Source organism: Palaemon carinicauda, chromosome 29 (assembly GCF_036898095.1).
Source record: "Palaemon carinicauda isolate YSFRI2023 chromosome 29, ASM3689809v2, whole genome shotgun sequence".
Classification (NCBI taxonomy): Eukaryota; Metazoa; Arthropoda; class Malacostraca; order Decapoda; family Palaemonidae; genus Palaemon; species Palaemon carinicauda.
In genome coordinates, this window is record NC_090753.1 from 96825538 (window position 1) to 96849644 (window position 24107).

General features: G+C 47.5%; 1 protein-coding gene across 2 annotated transcripts in view; it reads right to left on the reverse strand.

Moving 5' to 3' along the window:
• Window positions 1-24107, reverse strand: part of LOC137622381 (tRNA modification GTPase GTPBP3, mitochondrial) — a 78638-nt gene that overhangs the window by 20381 nt on the left and 34150 nt on the right. Inside the window, exons 4-5 of one of the 2 annotated variants that reach the window (XM_068352987.1) lie at window positions 15291-15449; window positions 5469-5692 (exon numbers count right to left, since the gene is read on the reverse strand). In XM_068352987.1, coding sequence (XP_068209088.1) covers window positions 5469-5692; window positions 15291-15449 — 383 coding nt within the window. The remainder of the gene's footprint in view (window positions 1-5468; window positions 5693-15290; window positions 15450-24107) is intronic. The other variant, XM_068352989.1, reaches the window with a different exon arrangement.

Here is a 24107-nt window from a genome sequence, read left to right on the forward strand (position 1 = left end):
ATCCTCCTCACTTAAAAGACTTCCACCCAGATGTTCAAGTAATTTATTTCCCCCCAAATACCACCTCTCTTCTTCAACCCATGGACCAAGGGGTCATAGCCAATTTTTAAAAATATTATACGCGGCGTACCTATAGGCAGGCACTGAAGGCAGTCGACGATGAAACCTCCAACCAAACTCTCAAAGACTTCTGGAAGTCGTACAATATTTACGACAATGTAAAAAATATTCATGCTTCATGGCGGGAAGTTCAAAAATCTAACTTGAATGGCGTGTGGAAGTACCTTACTCCACAGTTTGTTAATGATTTTACCAGCTTTGACCAAGATGACGAAAGCCAGAAAATTTTAAATAATCTTGTGGACCTCAGTAAGAAACTTGAGCTGGACCTGGAGGAGGAAGATTTTCATGAACTTCTCGAGTCTCATGGAGAAGAACTCAGCAATGAAGACTTGATGGAGTTGGAGGAGATGCAACGTCAGGATGATAATGAAAACAGCGAAGAGGAGCCACCTCCCGTCAAGAAATTTGATACCAAATTATTAGCTGAAGCTTTCTCAAAAATTGAGGAAGCTTTATCCATTTTTGAGAGCCAGGACCCCAATGTTGAGAGGTTTACAAAAGTCTCCACTAGTGTGCACGATGCAATTAATTGCTACAATGTTATTTATGATGAGAGAAAAAGGAAAACAAAACAGACCTCTTTGTATAAGTTTTCTAAAGCTCGGCCTACCACACCAGTACAATCTCCTTCGTCAGCACCTGATTCCCCAGATATGCCTTCTGCACCTGACTCACCGATGCCTTCTAAATCAAGAGCCGATGATGCCCCTATCTCCGCCAATGACGATGCCTCTGACGACAACGAAGAGGTATCCGATGACGACGAGTTATCCCCCGTGTAGGGTACCTCGTCTCCCTTCATCATCTCTCCGTCACCGCAATAAAATGAATTAAAAACGTAAGTTACTGTACAGTGTTTTATTGCTTACTTTATCTAATATTTACTATTGACTGCAGTGTGTGTGTTGTGTACATATGTAAGATAGAGAGCGTAATGTACAGTACGAGAGATATCGTATTGTAGATGTACGGGTACGTAGAGTACTAGTGTACAGTACGAGAAATAAAGAGCTTAATATAGATGTACGGGCACGCGATACTTTATCATGATAAATAGTCTTTTAGCAGTACGGTATATACTGTACAGTACAGTACAATAATTTTACATCCTAAATAAAATTTACAGTAACTACTGTACTGTACCAAGCAGTATTAATTGAAAAAGGAATTACTCTACAATACGCTAATGCATAATTATTTACAGGTTGTACCTTGCGCATCAGCTGACGTCATCCGTTATAGACAGCCTACAGTACAACCCATGCAAATGGCCGCCGCCCGATGATTCCACCGGTCAAAATTAAAATAAAACAATTCAGTAAACTAACCTTCTGCATTTTATTTAACAATACCAAAACAACCATGAAGCAGTTAAATGCACAGTACTGTTACATACAGTAAATACAGTACAGTACAAGTCAGCTGATTTGATCAGCATGAAAATGTAAACATTACAGTACAGTACATAATGCAAATGGCCGCTTGTTTACGTAAGTTTCTAGCAAAAAAAAATGGGTAATGGAACAATAAAATAGCTTTCAGTACATTTATTTAAAAAGGAATTAATGTACAGTACTGTACTGTACTAAATGTACAGTACACTATATTTACTGCGATTTAACTTCAAGTCAGCTGATTCAGAAATGCAGTGCATATGTATGGCCGATTGTTTGTGCAAGTTTCTATTATGTAGTGTGCAGTACAGGATAATAAAACAACATACTGTACTGAACTTTACAGTATTATACAGACTACTGTAATATGATAAAATAAAATATTTGTAATAACCTATTTTAAATGAAATGGGGCTACTGTATTTATTGACTTCTACGGCTGAAAATCGTAGACATCTGAGTTAGGTTACGCTTACCCTAGACCAAAATTTAACACTGACGACTTACGAACAATCCGCATTACGAACAGACTCTCGGTCCCTATTGTGTTCGTTAGTTGGGGACTGTCTGTATCTCTACTGTTAGATGGGATAGTTGCTGTGAAAAACTACCTACTTGTTTGTTGATGTAAGCCACTACAGTGGTGTTGTTGCTCATCACCACCAGACAGTGACTTGCCAGGTACTGTTGGAACTGTTGAAGGGCCAGGAAGACGGCCTTCATCTCTAGGAGATTTATATGGAGATACTTTTCTGACTCCGACCAAAGGCCTGAAGTCGTGTGGTGCAACACGTGGGCCCCCCACCCTTTCTTTGAAGCATCCGAAAATAGCGACTGCTGGCGCGCGCGAGCAAGATCAGGGCGTTGATTGTGCAGGCACGCGGGCGAGAGTTTACGTGAGCCTGAACCAGTCGTAGGGCACGCGCGCAGGAGAAAGACCCCTGGCGCACGGACGCGCAGTTGAAGCCTGTGCTGCTCGTGGGCGCGCGTCAGAATGAGGGCGCGCAACTGCAGGAGAGGATGGGCGAGGGCGGGCAGGGTGTAGGCGCGTATCCTCGTGGGTGCATGCAGGCGATGGCGCGTGCTGGCGCGATGGCGAGAGTTGGCGCGATGGCGAGCGCTGCCGCGTGGGAGAGGTCAATGTAGTTGACTTTCCAAGAGCGCCCAGATCAGAAGATCGTGGGCGCGCAGGAGAGATGACTGCTGGGCGTGGGCGCTGGCGCGCAGGAGATCGCTGGCGCGTAGGAGAGCGCTGGCACGCAGGAGGTTGACGGCACGCAGCTGGGCGTGGGCATGTCTGCTCAGGCAAAGCCTGGCGTGCAGGAGAACGTGGGCGCGTATGCTCATGAGTGCAAGCATAGCACGTAGAAGAGCTGGGCTCCTGATGGGATGTATGCTCACGTTGGCGCATACGTCCTTGATGCCCTGTATTAGGGTTTGTTGACAGGGCCTGATGAGCTACACGAGCGTGAAAGTCAGGTTTCGTTGGCGCGTAGCGCGCATCTGGATCCAAGAAGGGTGAAAGCAGGTCGGCAGGTCTGTCGGGTGGAAGGTCGACGTGTCCTTTGAAAGGACGACCTTCCACCGAAGGAGATCGCGAACGATCCGTAGAAAGGTCCAGGACCACAGGAACAGTCGGTGATCGATGACGAGGCTCCTCTGCGGGGGACTGCAACGAAGATGTTGAACCAAAGAGGTGCCTCCTTACCGCAGGTGAAGGAAGGCCTCTCTGGCGAAGAGGAAGGCGAGCCTTGCGACGAATGCGCCCGCTGGGGGCCGCAGGATCAGCAAGCTGACCTTCTGCAGTCCTCCGAAGAGGAGTCTCTGTAAGTGAACTCCCCCGAGGGGGAGAAACACCAGCAGGAGAGACTGTTGGACTTAGTTTCTCCCTCGTTGGTTGAACAGGACCGGGAGAAACTAAGCCGTCAGCTACCGTAGGGTTTGAAGAGGCAGAGGTGATGGGTGATACCGCATTGGATACCTTTGACACCACAACGTCGACAATCGACAGAGGATCAACCTCTATCGGAGGCGGCGATTGCTTGACAGCGGCACCCAATCAGATGTAGTCAAGTGAGACCTCCTTGGAGGGCAAACCCTTGAGCCCCAAGGAGGACAAAAGCTGAAAAAAGGGATTAGCGACAAATCCTCCCCCGGGGGGAGAGGAGGAGCTGCTTCGCTAGGGGAAGCAACACCATCTCCCAAACCATGAGTTTGGTAAACAGTACAACGGCCTACGCTACCACTCGACAGTCTCTCGAAAGAGAACGACCGAGTGGGAGCTTCGGAGGAGGTTTGAGCAACGGAAGAAGAGGCCTTGGGTTTTTCTCCTTTCAAAGAAACCTTCGAATGAGAAATATCCCGTTTGGACTTTTTCCGTCGCCGCGAAAACCTCTCCCACTGGGAGGTAGACCACTCTTTACACTCACTAGACCTGTTATCGCTATCACACCGTTGGCCCTTACAGGAAGGACAAAGGGCGTGAGGATCAGTCTCGACCGCCGACATGAACGTTCCACAGGGGCGGTCGGGAAATCCAGGGCAGGTACACATAATAGCAGAGGCCATCTTCACACACAAAACTGTAAAAGAAAAAGCAAAAATGCATTAATGGCTACCAATGGCGGCGAGGATGAAAGCGGACATGTCCGACTACCATCCGAGCCGAGAGCAAAGTGAGCTCAAGCACAGGTGTGTGTGAAGGGGGGGTAGCAAGCTACCCTCCCCTACCCCCGCTAACTAGCGGTGTGGGTAGTAAACCCTCGCTAAATTTTAATGGCTCGTCATTTCAGCTACGCCGAAAGTAATACCCCTATTAAATAGCATGGTTTGTATTCCAGTTACGGAACAAAGAGATGTTAGTGACATGTCCTCCCCGGGGGGAGAGGTGGAGCTGCTTCGCTAGGGGAAGTAATGTCATCTCTCGAGACTCGAGGTTAGTTAACAATAAATCGGTCTACGCTACTACTGGATGGTCTCTCGAAAGAGACCGACCGAGTGGGAGCTTCGAAGGAGGTTTGGGCAATGGAAGAAGAGGCCTTGGGTTTTTCTTCTTTCGAAGCAACCTTCGAAAGAGAAATACAGTATCCCGTTTGGACTTCTTCCGTCGTCGCGAAAACCTCTCTCACTGGGAGGTAGACCACTCCCTACACTCACTACACTTGTTAGTACTATAACACCGTTGGCCCTTACAAGAAGGACAAAGGACGTGAGGATCAGTCTCGACCGCCGACATGAACGTTCCACAGGGGCAATCAGGAAAACCAGGGCAGGTGCGCATGATCGCAGAGGCCAACTTCACATACACAGAAACTAGAAAAAGAAAGAACAAAGGCAATTAAATGGCTGCCAATATGAAGGCGAGGTTAAGAGCGGACGTAACCACCATCCGAGCCGAGAGCAAAGTGAGCTCAAGCACAGGTGTGTGAGAGGGGGGGTAGCAAGCTACCCTCCCCTACCCCTGCTAACTAGCAGTGTGGGTAATAAACCCTCGTTAAAAATTAATGGCTCGTCATTTCAGCTACGACGAAAGTAATACCCCTATTAAATAGCGTGGTTTGTATTCCAGTTGCGAAACAAAAGAAATTTCCGTTCTTGCAAAATGCCTCCCCTCCTAAAACCATCTGGGAGTTCATGGTAACTCACTAATCAATTATATGACATATCACCTCCTATTTTTCAGTTATATCATCGACTGGTGTCTAAATAAGACTCTTTTTATTTTGCCCCCTGATTGAAATAGAATTTCGGTTGTACTTTTTTAACTAATAAATCAGTACTGAGATACAAATACAATTTATTAAAAGTTTTGGCCCACGGACAAAAAGGTTATGAACCTCAAAATGGAGCCCTTTAATAATTAGAATAAAGTTAGTGGTTATTTCTGCCCCTGTGCTTCAAAAAATTTAAACCGAGATTAATGTTATAATTCTTAATATTTATATAACTAACCTCTATATTTTCGTCTTCGCTGAAATCAATAAATGCTTCAATATTTGCTCGACAATGAAGCAGCATCTGCCTCCAACTAGAGTACAGTTGGCCAAGAGCTCCTTCCATCTGCAGTAAAGCCTGTTTCCTCTGTTCTTCAGTTTCAGCATGAATCAAGTCTCCCAGGCCTTCTACGGATGTCAGATCTAGCTTTCCATTATAAAATGCCCTCTTAGTGAAATCTCCTGAAAAAAGTTTATAAGCATAAATTTCAAAGACATCAACTACGAAATATATTGAACATTTGTATGAGTAATATGACAAATTTTGAATTATTTGTATTTTTCCTAACTATACAAACCTGAAGCTCTTTGAATAAGAATAAAATTTCGGCAATAGCTGAAAACCAGCCGTTAACATTTTGCAAGGTGTAATTGCCCTAGTTTTTCAGCTAGTGCCAAAATAATACTCCTGTGTAAAGAGAGTAAAGTTTGTATCTATTATCGGAACAAATAATAATTCTCTTGACTATAAAGCCATATCTTCTATGCAATTTGTATGTATCTATACAGTACATGATATTAATTTAACCACTGAAAATGTAATTACTACTGTAATTGGAAAACACACTTCAATTAAGGAAAGGGGAAATCTGGACACAACACAATATGAGACCTGTTACAATAATGTACAAAAGGAAAAAGATTTGAAATTATAATCATCATGTAAAAGTCAAATCATAATGTTCATGAAAAAAACAAAATAAATTAAGACAGGAAAATACTTTCATATAAAGATATGAGCCATTAAATAAGTTTTTTATGACTACTGTAATGGAATTTTTGAAAAACATACTGTTCCCTGTATCTTTCATTACCTCAGTATTCTTTGATGTCATCAAATACAATACAGTACAATTACATTAACAGACATTACAGAAACCTTTTGCGTAATGCAATATCTGGCTAGCTAAATTATCTAGATAAACGAGAACATCCTGATTCTCGGGTACCACTTATTACTTTAGACTTTAACTATTCAATAATTGTTAACCCATTGTTATACATATATACCCACATATGTAGTCTGAATGTGTTTAGATATACTGTAAGAGCTTTTTGTTTATCAGACCTAAGAAGAACAGGTGTCTCAAGCAATAAGTACCACTTAGTCCTTCAGGGATTCATCAATCACCTTCTCACGATTTGCAAGCAGTCACTAAATATTATTAATTTTGAGTGACCATGGGGATGAACCACGCGGGTCACCCTGACAGGAACCACAACACTAAGGAACTCAGTGTCATAGGGGAAGCTGCAAACACACTCACTGGCATGCATAACACAGACAGAAAGGCCAAGGTGACAGGCCCTGAGGGATGAATAGGTACAAGAGTGACAGACAGAGGAATCATAGGGGCAGGCACTAAGACGTACTGTACATATACACTCTAAGCTTCAATATTCTACTGCCACAGAGACAAAACTTTACAAGGATCCATACCAGGGTCAATGACACTGCTGGCACTGGGATCGGCACTGAATCACTCATGTCACAACTCATACTGGCACTGGGGACACCGGAGCAAAGTAGCCTTAGCTATCTGCTCCCTCCAAAAGACATCGAAGGCCTATCTGCAAGACTTAAGGAGTGTCATGACTTACTTAGGTTACTTTTTGTCGGCAGTCTGCATGTCATAGATTACACCACATGTTGGAGTTAGAACATCATCTCACATTCCACAATCCTGGAAAAACTCTCCGATGTAGATCCAATTTTTCCATTGGGCTAAAGTATATTCCATGCGACTCGAGTGTAGTGTATACCCAAAACCTATGACTATAATGAACTCAATGTGTGCAAAGTGGTAGAGAGATTTTGGCAATTCATGGATTTTCCAAAAATAGTACAGAGGAAAACTTAGCCTTCTCACTTCTCAATTCAAATACTATACTGTACCATGATCTACAATTGGTAAAAAGGGATAATTGTGAACAATTATGCCTCTAAGTAGTGATTGAATCTATAGCCAGTTTATCAAACTGAAGCAATGTTCAACACACACTTGCAATATTGCTTCGTTCCATTTATACACAAAACCAATTTCACAATTCAAACTAAAGAGTAAGAAAAATATTAAACACCCTTAGATAGGATGAAATAGTACATCCATGATCATTGTGGCCAAAAACAACAGTGAAGTCTTTGACGGGCGGTCGGGGAAGGTTAATAGCCCGTGCTCAACACATCAATAACTACCTTATTAATGATTTCAACAGCTACAACCATACCAGCTCTGCTAAAGATATTGCCTATTGTAAAGGATAAAAGATTTGTATATGCATAATAACAAAAGGGTTGCAACAGGTGCCTTAATAAGTTTGAAAAATGTTATTTTTATTAATGAAATAAATTTTTGAATATACTTACCCGGTGATCATATAAGCTGCAACTCTGTTGCTCGACAGAAAAACCTACGGTCAAAATACGCCAGCGATCGCTATGCAGGTGGGGGTGTACATCAACAGCGCCATCTGTCAAGCAGGTACTTAGTACTCCAAGTAAACAAAGAACCAATTTTCTCCTCGGTCCACTGGGTCTCTATTGGGGAGGAAGGGAGGGTCCTTTAATATATGATCACCGGGTAAGTATATTCAAAAATTTATTTTATTAATAAAAATAACATTTTTCAATATTAAACTTAGCCGGTGATCATATAAGCTGATTCACACCCAGGGGGGTGGGTAGAGACCAGCATTACATGTTTACATTATTATGAGCTAAGTATTTTGTATTTCATTTTAGCAGTTATTCAAAATAACAAACATAAAATAAATAAGTAACTGGTAAGGAAGTCGACTTGAACAATTACTCTGCCTTTTTAAGTACGTCTTCCTTACAGAGCCTCGCGATCCTCTTAGGATGAGCGACCCCTAGGATCTGAAGTATCAAGGGTTGCAACCCATACAACAGGACCTCATCAAAACCTCTAATCTAGGCGCTTCTCAAGAAATGACTTTGACCACCCGCCAAATCAAGTAGGATGCGAAAGGCTTCTTAGCCTTCCGGACAACCCAAAAACAATAATAAAACATTTCAAGAGAAAGATTAAAAAGGTTATGGAATTAGGGAATTGTAGTGGTTGAGCCCTCACCCACTACTGCACTCGTTGCTACGAATGGTCCCAGAGTGTAGCAGTTCTCGTAAAGAGACTGGACATTCTTAAGATAAAAAGACGCGAACACTGATTTGCTTTTCCAATAGGTTGCGTCGATTATACTTTGCAGAGATCTATTTTGTTTAAAGGCCACGGAAGTTGCGACAGCTCTTAACTTCGTGTGTCCTTACCTTCAGCAAAGCTTGGTCTTCCTCATTCAGATGGGAATGAGCTTCTCGTATTAACAGTCTGATAAAATAGGATAAAGCATTCTTTGACATAGGCAAGGATGGATTCTTAACTGAACACCATAAAGCTTCAGACGGGCCTCGTAAAGGTTTTTAAATAGAACTTAAGAGCTCTTACAGGACATAAGACTCTTTCTAGTTCATTTCCAACCATACGATAAGTTTGGAATATCGAACGATATTGGTCAAGGCCGAGAAGGCAGCTCGTGTTTGGCTAGAAAACCAAGTTGTAGAACATGTAGCCGTTTCGGATGAGAATCCGATGTTCTTGCTGAAGGCATGAATCTCACTGACTCTTTTAGCTGTGGCTAAGCATATCAGGAAAAGAGTCTTTAAGGTGAGATCTTTCAGGGAGGCTGATTGTAGCGGTTCGAACCTGTCTGACATAACGAATCTTAGTACCACGTCTAAATTCCAACCAGGTGTAACCAAACGACGCTCCTTCGTGGTCTCAAAAGACTTAAGGAGGTCCTGTAGATCTTTATTGTTGGAAAGATCTAAGCCTCTGTGACGGAAGACTGATGCCAACATGCTTCTGTAACCCTTGATAGTGGGAGCTGAAAGAGATCGTTCTTTCCTCAGATATAAGAGAAAGTCAGCTATTTGAGTTACAGAGGTACTGGTCGAGGATACGGATACTGACTTGCACCAGTTTCGGAAGATTTCCCACTTCGATTGGTAGACTCTAAGGGTGGATGTTCTCCTTGCTCTAGCAATCGCTCTGGCTGCCTCCTTCGAAAAGCCTCTAGCTCTCGAGAGTCTTTCGATAGTCTGAAGGCAGTCAGACGAAGAGCGTGGAGGCCTTGGTGTACCTTCTTTACGCGTGGCTGACGTAGAAGGTCCACCCTTAGGGGAAGTGTTCTGGGAACGTCTACTAGCCATCGAAGTACCTCGGTGAGCCATTCTCTCGCGGGCCAGAGGGAAGCAACTAGCGTCAACCTTGTCCCTTCGTGAGAGGCGAACTTCTGCAGTACCTTGTTGACAATCTTGAACGGAGGGAATGCATATAGATCTAGATGTGACCAATCTAGTAGAAAGGCATCTATATGAACTGCTGCTGGGTCCGGGATTGGTGAGCAAAATATTGGGAGCCTCTTGGTCATCGAGGTTGCGAAGAGATCTATGGTTGGCTGGCCCCAGGTGGCCCAAAGTCTCTTGCATACATCCTTGTGGAGGGTCCATTCTGTTGGAATTATTTGTCCCTTCCGAATGAGACAATCTGCCATGACATTCAAGTTGCCTTGGATGAACCTCGTTACTAGTGATATGTCTAGACCTTTTGACCAGGTGAGGAGGTCCCTTGCGATCTCGTACAATGTCAGAGAGTAGGTCCCTCCTTGCTTGGAGATGTACGCCAAAGCCGTGGTGTTGTCCGAGTTCACCTCCACCACTTTGCCTTGAAGGAGAGACCTGAAGCTTTTCCAGGTCAGACGTACTGCCAGTAGCTCCTTGCAGTTGAAATGCATTGTCCTTTGACTCGAGTTCCATAATCCCGAGCATTCCCTACCGTCTAATGTCGCACCCCAGCCTACGTCCGATGCGTCCGAGAAGAGAACGTGGTTGGGAGTCTGAACAGTCAGGGGAAGACCCTCTCTAAGGTTGATATAGTCCTTTCACCAAGTCAGACAAGACTTTATCTTTCCGGAAACCGGGATCGAGACCGCTTCTAGCGTCTTGTCCTTTTTCCAGTGAAAAGCTAGATGGTATAGAAGAGGACGGAGGTGTAGTCTTCCTTGTGACACAAATTGATCCACGGATGACCGTGTCCCTACCAGACTCATCCACAGCCTGACTGGGCAGCGTTCCTTCTTCAGCATCTTCTGGATGGATAGCAGGGCTGGGAGCTGATCGTCTTGTTCAGCAACGTCCTCATCAGAGGGTTCCTCATCCGAAACTGATGGGGAAACGGCAACGGAGTGGGCAACGTCTGACTCGCTGAATCCGGTCGCACTGGTGGATGCGTGACGGAGCCGGACGCAATATCATGGCACTGCTGCACAGTCTGTGAACTGTCAACAACCATGGGTGCGCGAGGAAGTACAGTGTCAACCCGAAACTGTCTAGACTGTCTGGGTTGTGCAGTCAACACCCTACCGGGTTGCTGAGATTGACGCACTGCGTCACAACAAGTCACCTCTGCTGGTTGTTGAACGTCCTGAACGTCAACAACCACCTCCGAGCGTCTCTTAACGTCAACGTGCGACTGGCAACCCACACTGGGTCGCATCGGTGGAGGAACCACCTCAACTGGCAGACGCGAGTAGGTTACCTCAGCGTCAACAGGGCGCACAACCGACCGGTTGGAAGGTTGTTGGCCAGAAGGAGGAACCACCTCAACTGGCAGACGCGAGTAGGTTACCTCAGCGTCAACAGGGCGCACAACCAACCGGTTGGAAGGTTGTTGGCCAGAAGGTTCTTCTCCGCATTTAAGTCCTCTATCAAGGATGCAAAAGCTTGGACTGCATGTCTTGCAGCAAAGCCCATTAGGGTCTACGGGAGCAGGTGTGGCAACAGACGGGGTTAGCGACTGAGGCGGAACCCTTTACCATCCCTGAAAGCCTTGTTATGTGTGACATAATAGTACAGCAAAACTTCAAAGGCTCGACAAAAGTTGAGAAGTTGACCTGTAAACAACTTGGAGCGTCTCCTGGCTAGGCGCCAGGGCGAGTCTACCAGAATTGAGAAGTCTATCTGGGCAGAGGCATGAACTCCCAAGCCGAGAACTTCTCTCGTGTCCTATCAGACTCTCGCTTTATAAGCCAGTTTAAAAGAAGGGAAATCAAAGGCTGTATCCCTAAAACTCCTCCTGGTGCAAAAACCAGTCGCCTAGCCAACGTAACGCTCTCTAGGAGAGCGAGAGAGCACTAGCTTAAAAACAACGGCTTCGAAGTAGCTAGGCCTAGTGTAAGTTCTGACGTTTAGGCGAACGAGGAGCAGCAGTTACAAGATCCGGACGAAGATCCTTAAAAAATCATCATGATTTAATTAAAGTCCATAGGAGGCTAAGCAGCTTAAGGCTCCTCTCCAAATGACAGAGTCCTCAAGGGAATATCAGTAGGAGGGAGAACAGCACTTTCTCATCTACAGGAACCTTGTCCGATAAAACCTAGGTTATCTCTGTGAGTCTCTCACTGGTGCATTAGTAGCAGACCAGAAGGCAACGTCATGTAACTGCTTGACAGTCTGTGAACTGTCAACAACTGAACTGTCAACCACAACAGGTGCGTGAGGACATACAGCACTGGTGCATTAGTAGCAGACCAGAAGGCAACGTCATGTAACTGCTTGACAGTCTGTGAACTGTCAACAACTGAACTGTCAACCACAACAGGTGCGTGAGGACATACAGTGTTCACTCGAGACTGCTTTGACTGTCTATACTGAGCAGTCAAAACAACTCTAGAATGCGGAGGTTGACGCACCGCGTCAAAACAAAACAACTTAGACTGTTGTTGTACCTCGCGAACGTCAACGGAAGGTTCCGTGCGTTACTGAACGTCAACATGCGGCTGGCAGGGTACACTGGAACGCATGGGTGGCGGGACTCTCTCAGCTGGAGTGCGGCAGAAGGTCGCCTCAGCGTCCACAGGACGCACAACCGTGTTGGTTGTAGGCTAGAGGTTGGTGCAGTGTCAACCTTCTCCGCACGAAAGTCCCGCTTCAATGACGTTAACTGAGACTGCATGGTCTGCAGCAAAGACCACTTAGGGTCTACAGGAGCAGGTGCGGCATCAGACGGTGTGACTGCCTGATGCGGTACCGCTTTGCCTCTCTTAGGAGGTGAGCAGTCGTCGGAAGACTGCAGCAAGTCCGAACTGACCCAGTGGCTACAACTGGGCCGTTGGACTTGCGCGGAAGGGACCGACTTGCGCTTAATAAGCTGCGAGACCTTGGTCCATGGTTTCTTACGAGAAACCTCTTCCGCAGACGAGAAATAAATGGGCTCTCTCGTCTTTGTGTGGGTGGGACGATCTTGGGTAGATACGCCCGAAACCACGGAGGGAAACGTCTGTTCGTTGATCAAGGCCTGACGAACCCATAAGTCGTTCGACATTACTTCTCCCCTGGGCTTGGGAGCTTGCAAGAGGTCCCGGACTAGGTGAACGACAGGCACGAACAGACGAACCCTCGGACGCAACACTGTAACACTTTGCGCATATCACTTTATCACTTCGATTTTCTGTTTTGCACTTATTTCACTGAAATCGAAACTTTTACTGATTTCTACCTGAAACACGCAATTCTACCCTTCATTAAAAGGTAGTAATTGCGAAAACAGTCGTATAATGCAGCTCATTAATACTAGCAAAAAACAGAAAACATATATAAAGATAAAGAATTCAGTGGCTGGGAAAGAGACTAAACACTAGTTCAAATAAACTACGTTTACAATCTCTCACCGTACATAGCCTGGGGACAAGAATAAAACCCCAGAAACGTTTTACCTTCTTCCCCGTACAGCGACTAGGGAGGAGAGTAACACGAGAACAACGTTACCCGCTTGAACGGAACGTTTTTCCTCCTCTCTCTCCCTCCGTCTCTATCTCTCTCTCTCTTTCTCTCTTGATTTCGCACCTAAGAGAAGAGCCCAATTATATATCGTCAAAAATAAACATGTTATTTGACTAAAGGAAAAAACTGAAAGGTTTTCCAAATAAAAAGTTCCTTTAATTTAGAATTTAAAACATTTAAGCTAAGAAAGAATGAACGAAACGTCAGAATCGATTTACTCTTACTGCAAAGTGAAACCGTGATACACTCTCTCTCTATCGTAATGATAGAGCGCATGTTGAACGTCCTGAACGTCAACAACTGCGTAGTCTAAAAAACTAAACGTTAGTTCATCTTTAAAAACAGTACGAAGACTATCAAAGAAATTCTTTCATAAAACATTAAATTTAAAAAGTTTTAAATTCTTTAAAGGCTAAATACGATATAACGGGCTCAACGTTGATTAACTTCGGTTCCAAGTTAGGACCGCCTACTATCAGGAAAGGTCGCATATAAACAAAACATAAAAATTTATTTTTATATGTTTATAATAAATGGAAAGTTAATCGAAGAGGCCTAATAAAGGCGGAGAGATATAAAATATATAGATCTATAACGTGTTAAGCAAAATTACTAAAAACCTAAACACACTTCCGTCTAAGGGAAGGGTCGGCCATTTAAAAGTGAAAGAGAGTCCATACTCTCTTTGTCACCATAATTAAATCTATCCAAAACGAGTTCAAGTTTTGAGATGAAGATAAAACCCCTGCATAGCGAAAGCTCAAAACTAGAATAGTGTACTTCACCAAATAGTTGTGAAAACAAATCCAGTTAGTAACAGCGTATTAGTAGGTCTTGCCGGTAGCCCGACAGAGAGAAAATTGGTTCTTTGTTTACTTGGAGTACTAAGTACCTGCTTGACAGATGGCGCTGTTGATGTACACCCCCACCTGCATAGCGATCGCTGGCGTATTTTGACCGTAGGTTTTTCTGTCAAGCAACAGAGTTGCAGCTTATATGATCACCGGCTAAGTTTAATATTGAAAAATCACTTTTGACAATGCAAATCAGCTACTAAGGTCATCCAAAAGTGTTGGAAAATATTTGTCTTCGAAGAAAGGTTCTAAAACATAGAGCAATATATTTGCAGCTTCTCGTTCCTGGTTATAGGAAGCAAGTCCACAGTAAGCATAATCCAGTATTCTGAATCTGCCTGCAAAATCATCTACAGCCAGTGATAAGCCTGAGAGGACATTTTGGTCTGGTCAAATTGAAATTACATGCTAGCCTATTCTTTCCTGGAACACAGCGAAGCATCAGTACAATATATTCGCTTGTTTACAATGTTTAGGACTCCATCCATAGCAGTTCTTTAATTTTCACACTTTATTCATGAACAAATCCTTTCAAGGGCAACCCTTTTAGTGTTAATAAAAATCTGACTTAGTGGTTTTCAGCTATACTATTCTATAATTATATCCAAATCCTGTATAGATAGACACCTTACCTCCTTTAAAATGAACCTACTAACATCAGCATCTAAAGGAAATACGATACGAAGGAAATCAATAACGTGTAACTGAGTAAGTCCTCAATTTTCCCTGTTGGAGCCCTTGGGCTTATGGCATCCTCCTTTTCCAACTTAGGTTGTAGATTAGCCAGTAAATGTAATAATAATAATAACTCATCTACAAACCTCAGGCACACTATTCTCTCTTCATTGTTTATGTATGACACACCTATTTTAATGCTCTTAATGATCGTAAGATATTTTATATTTCTATTCATTACTTCTCATAGTCTACGTAGCTAACTTATTTCCTTGTTACCTTTCCTCTCTAAACTACTTTCCCTCTTGGGGCTCTTGGGCTTATAGCATCCTGCTTTTTCAACTAAGGTTGTAGCTTAGTCATTAAATGTAATAATAACAATAACTCATCTACAAACCTGGTTGTGCCGGAAAAAATCCCTGAAGCGTACTTAAAGCCTCTAAAACTGCATTGATAACTGCTACACCACCATGCACGTGTAATTCACAACTGTCTTCTCCGGTAAAACTATGGGGGCCCGGGAACCACAGCAATAAACCCCGGTCCAGGCTCTGCGCTGATCAAAAGAAGAAGAATTAATTTCCATATGATAAAAAATATTTTGACAGGAGCTTACATCTATGAGCTACCCTAGATGGCAAACCCTAGAAACATCTTTGATTTCCTTATTCTAAGAGCTTTCAAAAGCAAATTTAATCAATCATTATGCAGTAATGCAGTGCATAAAAGCAAAGAATTCTTTTAGGAGCTCAGTCTTTGTTATATAAACCTTATAAAAAACTTGAAAATATATTTGACACTTAGTTTAAAGCTTTTTACTGCTACAGACTATAATCCTGTGAAATCAGATTCTTCAGTAAACAATGTTATACAGTATAAAAACTAATAAGTTTCAAGTAATTTGTATTTTGGGCTACACAAGGCGCTAGAAGAGTTGGAAGACCCAGGCCTACATGGCTGAGGACTATGAAGTGTGAAGTAGGAGATTATGAATGGACAAGTGTTGAATTAAAAGCTCAAGATAAAGACGACTGGCGAAATCTAACCGAGGCCCTTTGCATGAATAGGGGTAGGAGGAGATGATGATGATGAAAATGATACAAAACCTCATCGTAAAATGGGGTCATCTTTAACGCAGTCTTTATGCAACCAGTTGAAGAATTATTGAGAGTCTGGAAACCTGTTATGGTTGCACCACCGAGCCTCTATGCGGGCTGGTATGTTGGCACTCGTGGCTGATATACCACTCAGTCTCTGGTCACCAATGTGATTGGATGTATGTTACTGGGCTCTCCAACGCTTGTTTTATTTTCTTCTTTTCCCGAATGAGTTTAAACCAAGAAATATTTCTCCTGATTTCTCTTGTCTTCCACAGTTACTAGGACACACTTATACAGCTTTTTTAGCTACAAACACAGTTCTGTTCTAAAAACCTTCCTAGACACGGATAGTGGTAATGATACGTTTGGTCTTTGGTATATGAGGGCCTGTTCTGATTTTTTATTGGACAACCAGATGAGATGAATTAAAAATCTTTGAATATAAATAATCCTCATTCAATTAGTATTAATTCATCTGACTGTGCAATAACAAAGCATAAATTGTTCTCATAAATGCTAATTTATACGGTACAGTATGTAGTAACATATTCTAGGAGAGATTATACAGTACAGTACATGTTCTCCATACAATGTATGAAATAGCCTGTCCAGTACACTTTAGTTCCAATTTTTATATTATCCTTAAGAAGGTGTTTCTTATGTCAATCTGACAAATGGTTTCATAAGAGCTAATGGGTTTAACCAGGGACGAAGTTACAATTCAACGAGAATATAAACGAGAAATTGAAAAAATATACATAAATAAATCAATTAGATTAAAAATATGACAAATTCGAAGATAATTTGTATTTTTCCTAACCATACAAACCTTAGCTATTTACAAAGGGTATTACTTTTAGCGCAGCTGAAATGACGAGCCAATAGTTTTTAACGAGGGTTAATTACCCCCGCGCTAGTTAGCGGGGGGTGGGAAAGGGTAGCTTGCTACCCCTCCCCCCTCCACACACCGGTGACTTGCTTCACTTCCCTTAGAGGTAGGACTTGACTTGGGGGTCAGGGATGGCGGGCACATATGTGTAAATAGCTAAGGTTTGTATAGTTAGGAAAAATATAAATTATCTTCGAATTTGTCATTTGTTCCGTAACCGAAATACAAACCACGCTATTTACAAAGGGTGACTTACCCCTTAGGAAGGGTGGAAAGTCCCCAGCCTTACTGACTTTGGCTTGCCCGGGGGCTCGATCCCTCAGTGAGCAGCACTAGAGAGAGGGCGCCCCTGTACCTCACAGGTTCCTATCATCGCTAGGAACGAGTGGCCTACATAAGCAGTGTGAGGAGGAGAGTGTGACTCGTCCTATGAAGTTGACCTTGAGACCTTCAGATAGGAATTCTAGGATAGGACGTTCCCCATACCACCTCGTCAGGGTATGGGAGACGCAACAATATTAAGCTTAATACTAGGAGCACAAAGAAGCATGGGTTACCTGCAGAGGTCGAGGTCAGCTATGCGAGGACCAGGATGCTGCTTCCCCAAGAGAGGGGAGAATGAAGAAAGAAGTAAGGGTCAGACATACTCTTTCATTTACGCAGACTAAGACCGGGTAACAACACCCTCAACCTACTGCTACTTGTCCAAAAAGGAGCCTGAGGTTAGACCAGCTGTTGTGCAGCCACCACAGGGCCGATAGAGAACGTATCGAGGCTCCTGTGGGTCACGTCTTGCAGGTAGTGGGCTGTGAAGGTCGTTTGACGCTTCCAGACCCCAGCTTGAAGTACCTGCGTCACAGAGAAGTTTCTCTTGAAGGCCAGGGATGTAGCAATACCCCTGACATCGTGGGCCCGAGGGCGACGTGACGGAGGAGGGTCAGGATTCAGGGCATGGTGGATAACCCTTCGAATCCAAGCTGAGATGGTGTTCCTGGTGACCCTCCTCTTTGTCCTGCCTGTGCTCACAAACAAAGCTCGCACATGAGGACGGACTGCAGCCGTTCTCTTCAAGTAGTACCTCAGACACCTCACTGGGCATAGCAGCAGCTGGTCTGGGTCGTTTGTTACAGAACGGAGACTCGCGATCCTGAAAGAGTCGAACCGAGGATCCGGCACTCCAGGATTCTGAGTCTTGGCCACAAACTCAGGGACGAACCTGAACGTTACCTCCCCCCATCCCCTTGAATGGGCGATGTCGTACGAGAGACCATGAAGTTCACTAATTCGCTTGGCCGAGGCCAAGGCGAGTAGGAAAGCCGTCTTCCAAGACAGGTGGCGATCGGAGGCCTGGCGTAATGGCTCGAAGGGAGGTCTCTTGAGAGACCTGAGGACTCGAACCACGTTCCAAGGAGGGGGTCTCACTTCCGACTGGGGGCAGGTAAGCTCATAGCTACGTATGAGTAAAGAGAGTTCTAGCGACGAAGAAATATCCACGCCCTTCAATCTGAAGGCCAAGCTTAAGGCTGAGCGATAGCCTTTCACCGCCGAGACAGAAAGGCGCATTTCTTCTTGCAGATACACGAGGAAGTCCGCTATTGCTGGAATAGTGGCATCGAGTGGAGAGATACCCCTTCCACGACACCAACCACAAAAGACTCTCCACTTCGCTTGGTAGACTCCCTCAGAGGACCTTCGCAGGTGCCGAGACATTCTCTCCGCAACCTGTTGCGAAAAGCCTCTCTCCGCGAGGAGACGCTGGATAGTCTCCAGGCGTGAAGCCGAAGCGAGGCTACGGCCCTGTGAGGGACACCGGAGTGGGGTTGTCTGAGAAGCTCGTGTCGTGGAGGAAGCTCCCTTGGGAGTTCCGTCAGGAGTTGCAGAAGGTCCGGAAACCATTCCGCGTGATGCCATAGCGGAGCTACTAGAGTCATGGAACAGTTGACCGATAGTCTGGTCCTGTTGAGCACCCTTCTCATCAGACAGAATGGTGGGAAGGCGTACACGTCGATGTTGTCCCACCGTTGCTGGAAAGCATCTTGCCAGAGTGCCTTGGGGTCCGGGACTGGTGAGCAGTACAGGGGCAGCTTGAAGTTCAAGGCTGTCGCGAACAAGTCCACCGTCGGGGAACCCTACAAAGTCAGGACTTTGTTGGCTATCTGAGGATCCAAAGACCACTCGGTACTCACTATCTGCGAAGCCCTGCTCAGACTGTCGGCGAGCACATTCCTCTTGCCAGGAATGAAGTGAGCTGATAGTGTTATCGAGTGGGTTTCGGTCCACCTCAGAGTCTCTACTGCAAGATGGGATAGCTGTTGCGAAAAAGTGCCTCCCTGCTTGTTGATATAAGCCACTACCGTGGTGTTGTCGCTCATCACCACCACGGAGTGACCCGCCAGGGACCGTTGGAACTGCTGAAGAGCCAGAAAGACGGCCTTCAATTCTAGCAGGTTGATGTGTAGGCACTTTTCTGATTATGACCAAAGGCCTGAGGCCCTCTGGTTCAGAACGTGCGCCCCCCCACCCTTCTTTTGACGCGTCTGAAAACAGAGTCAATTCCGGGGGGAGGACGAGAAGACTCACTCCCTTCCGCAGGTTCTCGTCGGCCAGCCACCACCGCAAGTCCGTCTGTTCCAGAGACCCCATTGGGATCAGAATGTCCGGGGAATCGGATCCTTGATTCCACCGGGCCTTGAGCCGCCATTGAAGGGATCTCATCCTGAGGCGGCTGTTTGGAACCAGACGGGCCAGGGAGGATAGGTGGCCTGAGAGACGCAACCACGATTGGGTGGGGAGTTCTTTTCGCCTGAGGAAAGGCTCCGCCACCCTCCTCAGCCTTGCTATCCGGTCGTCTGATGGAAAGGCTTTGTGGAGATTGGTGTCTATTAGCATGCCTAGATAAACCAGTCGTTGGGACGGCTGCAGAGAGGACTTCTCGAGGTTTACCACGATCCCCAGATCCTGGCAAAGATCCAGAAGCCTGTCTCGGTGCCGAAGAAGGGTCGACTCCGAGTCTGCTAGGATCAGCCAATCGTCTAGGTAACGAAGGAGACGAATGCCGTTCCTGTGCACCCAAGATGAAATCAGGGTGAACACTGGTGAACACCTGAGGAGCTGTGGAGAGACCGAAACACAGCACCTTGAACTGGTAGATCTTGTTGTCTAGGCAGAATCTCAGGTACTTCCTGGAAGACGGATGGATTGGGATCTGGAAGTACGCGTCCTTTAGATCCAGTGTACACATGAAGTCTTGTGGTCTCACCGCAAGTCTGACCGTGTCTGCTGTCTCCATGCTGAACCGGGTTTGTTTGACAAACCTGTTCAGAGCTGAGAGATCGATGACGGGTCTCCAGCCTCCAGTAGCCTTCTTTACAAGAAAGAGTCGACTGAAGAAGCCTGGGGAGCCGTCCACGACCTCCTGGAGAGCACCCTTCTCGAACATGGTCTCGACTTCGGCCTGAAGGGCCAGCCCCTTTGCCGATCCCATGGCATAGGAGCTCAACGACACTGGATTCGCTGTCAGGGGAGGTTGAGATGACGTGAACGGGACGCGATAACCTTGGCCGATCACTGAGACCGTCCAAGCATCGGCCCCGTGTTGCTGCCACCTGCGGACGCAACGCTGAAGGCATCCCCCCACAGGTGGACACGCAGGGGGACTGCCACCCCTAGGGCTTGCGGCCGCGGCCGCCACCCCTAGGAGTCTTGCCTCCCCTGGAGGACTTACCGCCCCTCTTGACCTTGGCTGGAAAGGGCTGGGGCTTAGACACCACCTTCTTAGCTGCCGGTGCCTGTTTGGGAGCCTTACGAGGCTGTTGCTGCTGTTGTGGCGGGGCTGGAGGCTTATAGGGCCGAGTTGTAAGGGCCCTGTGGAGGAGGGAGTCCGTGCTGGATTTCCTCCACCTCTCAGCCGTTCGCTCCAAGTCTTGAGGCTCAAACAGGCTCTCCCCCAGAAGGGAAGCATGTCGGAGCCTACACACATCTACGGCAGGGACCTTCAGATGGAATCTCTCGGACACAGCATCGCGACGCTTCAACACCGAGTTGGCCCACAGGGTGGTAACCTGGTGCGCCAAAAACTCGATGGAGCGGGTGCCCGAGAGCAAGAAGGTCTCTAGGGCCTTCCTATTGGTCTCCTTGGACAAGTCCTCCGATCGCAGTAGGATGCCCAGAGATCCTAGCCAGAAGTCCAGCCACGAAGTGGCCTGCATGGCACACTTAGCGACCTTCTCGTGGTTAAGGATCTCTGCCATCGAGAACGACACCTGCCGGGAAGAGAGTTTCTCCAGGGGAACTCCCTTCGCCAGCTCCTCCACAGAGTGATGGAGAGGAAGAGCGAGGTTGTGCTCACCCAGGATCTCGAAATACCTCCTCTGCTGAAGGCGAGGAGGAGGGATAAGCTTGTTCCCGGCAGTGGAACGACTGGAGGAGGCAAGAAGTGCGAGCTGAGCGTTGGCCCTAGCTCTGGCACTCTTCAGCCCCCGAGACCAGGGCAGAGCTGCACTGGTCTTAGGGGCCTTTCGAACGCCAAACACTTCATCCAGAATCGTGTCTTTGCCTTCACGGGGGGCGATGACTGGATCCGTAAGTCTGTTAAGTGTCCTTATCAGGCTTAGGACCTGCCAGAAGGCATGTTCGGACTCTTGCTGTTCTCCTCCCTGCGGGCTGGCAGCTAAGTCTCCTGCCCCAGGAATCTCTTCCTGGGGTGATACGTGGACATTCCCCTGGGTAGTCGTGGGTTCCTGACGAATCCTTGCAGAGGATTTAGGGACGGTCTTGGAATCCTTGGGTTCCCTCCTGGGAGGGATACAGGATCCCAACAACGAGGTTCGAGGGGCCCCTTCCTCACGAGACGATTCTCCTGCCTGAAGCGAAGTCTCCCCCCCTGGTGCCGAGGGGAAGAATACCGCCCCACTGGACTCACCTGAGGACGGAAAGGCCTCGTCCACGGGAGAAGGAGAGAGTACTCGTGCAGGAGAAGGGACCTTCGAGACCGACCTCTTGGGAACCAACTTCGCCCTAGGGGAAGTCGCCACGAAGTCCACTCCTCTCTTTCTCTTCAGTGTAGGAGAGACAGCCGCTTGTTTGTTACCCTGGCCGGCGAGTGCTGGTTTCATAACCCTCACTAACGCCCGTGCCAACGGACCAAACCAAGTCTGCTGCTCCAAGGACACAGAGTCCGAAATCCTCGCTAAAGAGAAAGGGATCGGGCGATCCTTTGGAGTGGACACGACGGTACCTGCCTGAAAAGAAGGTGGGGAAGAATGCTGTACTGACCTGTCTTCGTCCTGCACTACAAACCTGTGCTTGGATGGAGGTGATCCCGAGTGCCGTCTAGCGAACGATGGTCGCGCGGGAGCGCGCAGGTGGATGATCGCGCGGGCGCACAGGCGAGCGGTCGCGCAGGGGAGTGGTCGCGCGGGCGCGCAGGCGAGTGGGCGCGAGGGTGGGCAGGTAAATGAACACGTGTCCGAGGCGACGAACGCAAGCGTTGGCGCGACGGCGAGGGATCGCGCTGCCGCGTAGGTGAGGAAGATCGCTGGCGATGTAGATCCACAGGCGATCGATGACGAGCTGGTGAGTGCAGTCGCTCAAGTTGGCGATGGCGCGATGTGGTATGTCGACGCACTGGTGTGCGATGGTGAGCAGCATGCGCAGGTGAATGACCACGTAATGGTAAGCGATGGCGAGCAGCATGCGCAGGTGAATGATCGTGTGATAGGGTGCGATGGTGATCAGCATCCGCAGGAGGGCGATCGTTCAGGGTTGTGCGATGAGGAGCAGCATGCGTAAGCGGGCGATCATTCAGGGTCGTGCGATGGCGAGCAGCATGCGCAGGTGAATGATCGCGTGATGGGGTGCGATGGTGATCAGCATCCGCAGGAGGGCGATCGTTCAGGGTTGTGCGATGAGGAGCAGCATGCGTAAGCGGGCGATCGTGCAGGGTCGTGCGATGGCGAGCAGCATGCGCAGGAGGGCGATCGTGCAATGGCGAGCGATGGCGAGCGGCATGTGCAGGCGGGCGATCGCGCGATGGCAAGCTAGAAGCTGGCGAACCATGTTCCTTCAGGAGCGTTGGCGAACGTCGGCGCACTAGTTGTCGCTGTTGAATAGGCGATACTAAGATCGCCTGTGCGCGCTGGCAAGCAGGTGAACGCTGGCGAGGAGGTAATCGCTGGCGCGTAGGTGATCACTGGCGAGCTGGTGATCGCTGGCGAGCAGAAGGTCGACGCGTGTCCTGTGAGAGGACAGGTGGTGCGGCGCGTTCACGAGCAGGAACGGGAAGATCGCTGGCGCGTTGGCGAACATGTGTTTCTGACACACGCGCAGCACGATGTTGCGTAGCCACAGGACCAGGCAGATGGTGAGCAGGGAGTTCAGCAGGAACTAAAGGGTGGTCAGAGACCGCAGGGCGATGGTCCTCAAATGAGCGCTGACGCTCGGAAGAGAGCTGACGAGCAGGAGAGGGCTGGCGAGGGGGGCGAACATCAGGAGAGAGCCGACGAGCAGGTGAGCGTCGGCGAGCAGGAGAGTCTTGGCGAGCAGGAGATCGTCGACGAGCAGGAGAGCGCTGGCGAGCAGGAGATCGCTGGCGAACAGGTGAGCGCTGGCGAGCAGGAGAGCGCTTGTGCGCTAGCACTGCTCGCGCAAGGGAAGAATCCCTTAGCCCCGAAGGGACCGTTGCCCGTCGGGTGACGAGTTCTCCAGAAGGCGAAGATCCGGCAGATGGTGAGCGGTCTGCAGAGAGGTTCAAGGAGGGCGGAGCAGTAGGTTGAGGCTGACGAGGAGAGTCCCCCCCGGAGGACGAAGACCCAAAAAGGCGTCTCTTAGTCCCCCTGTTGAGGGCGGTGAGCCTTACGGCGGAGGCGGCCTCGGGGGAGATCGTCGGGACCATCGGTCCTCCGAAGGGGAGTCTCCGTCAAAACACTTCCCTCAGAAGGAAGCTGGGCAGCAGTCGAGACCGAAGGACTCACTTCCCCCTTCGAAGGATGTACGGAAGGAGGAGGAGAGCCTTGAGCACCATCACCAGCAACAGCACCTGCGGCGGAAGGCCCAGCCACGTCGGAGGCCTCTGTCACCACGACGTCGACAATAGACAGAGGGTCTACCTCTGCTACCACCGGCGACTGCTTAACAGCGGCCCCCAACGAGACAAGGTCAATAGGAGCGACCCTGGAGGGCAAGCCCTTAAGCCCCAGGGACGACCAAATCTGTAAAAGATCATCAC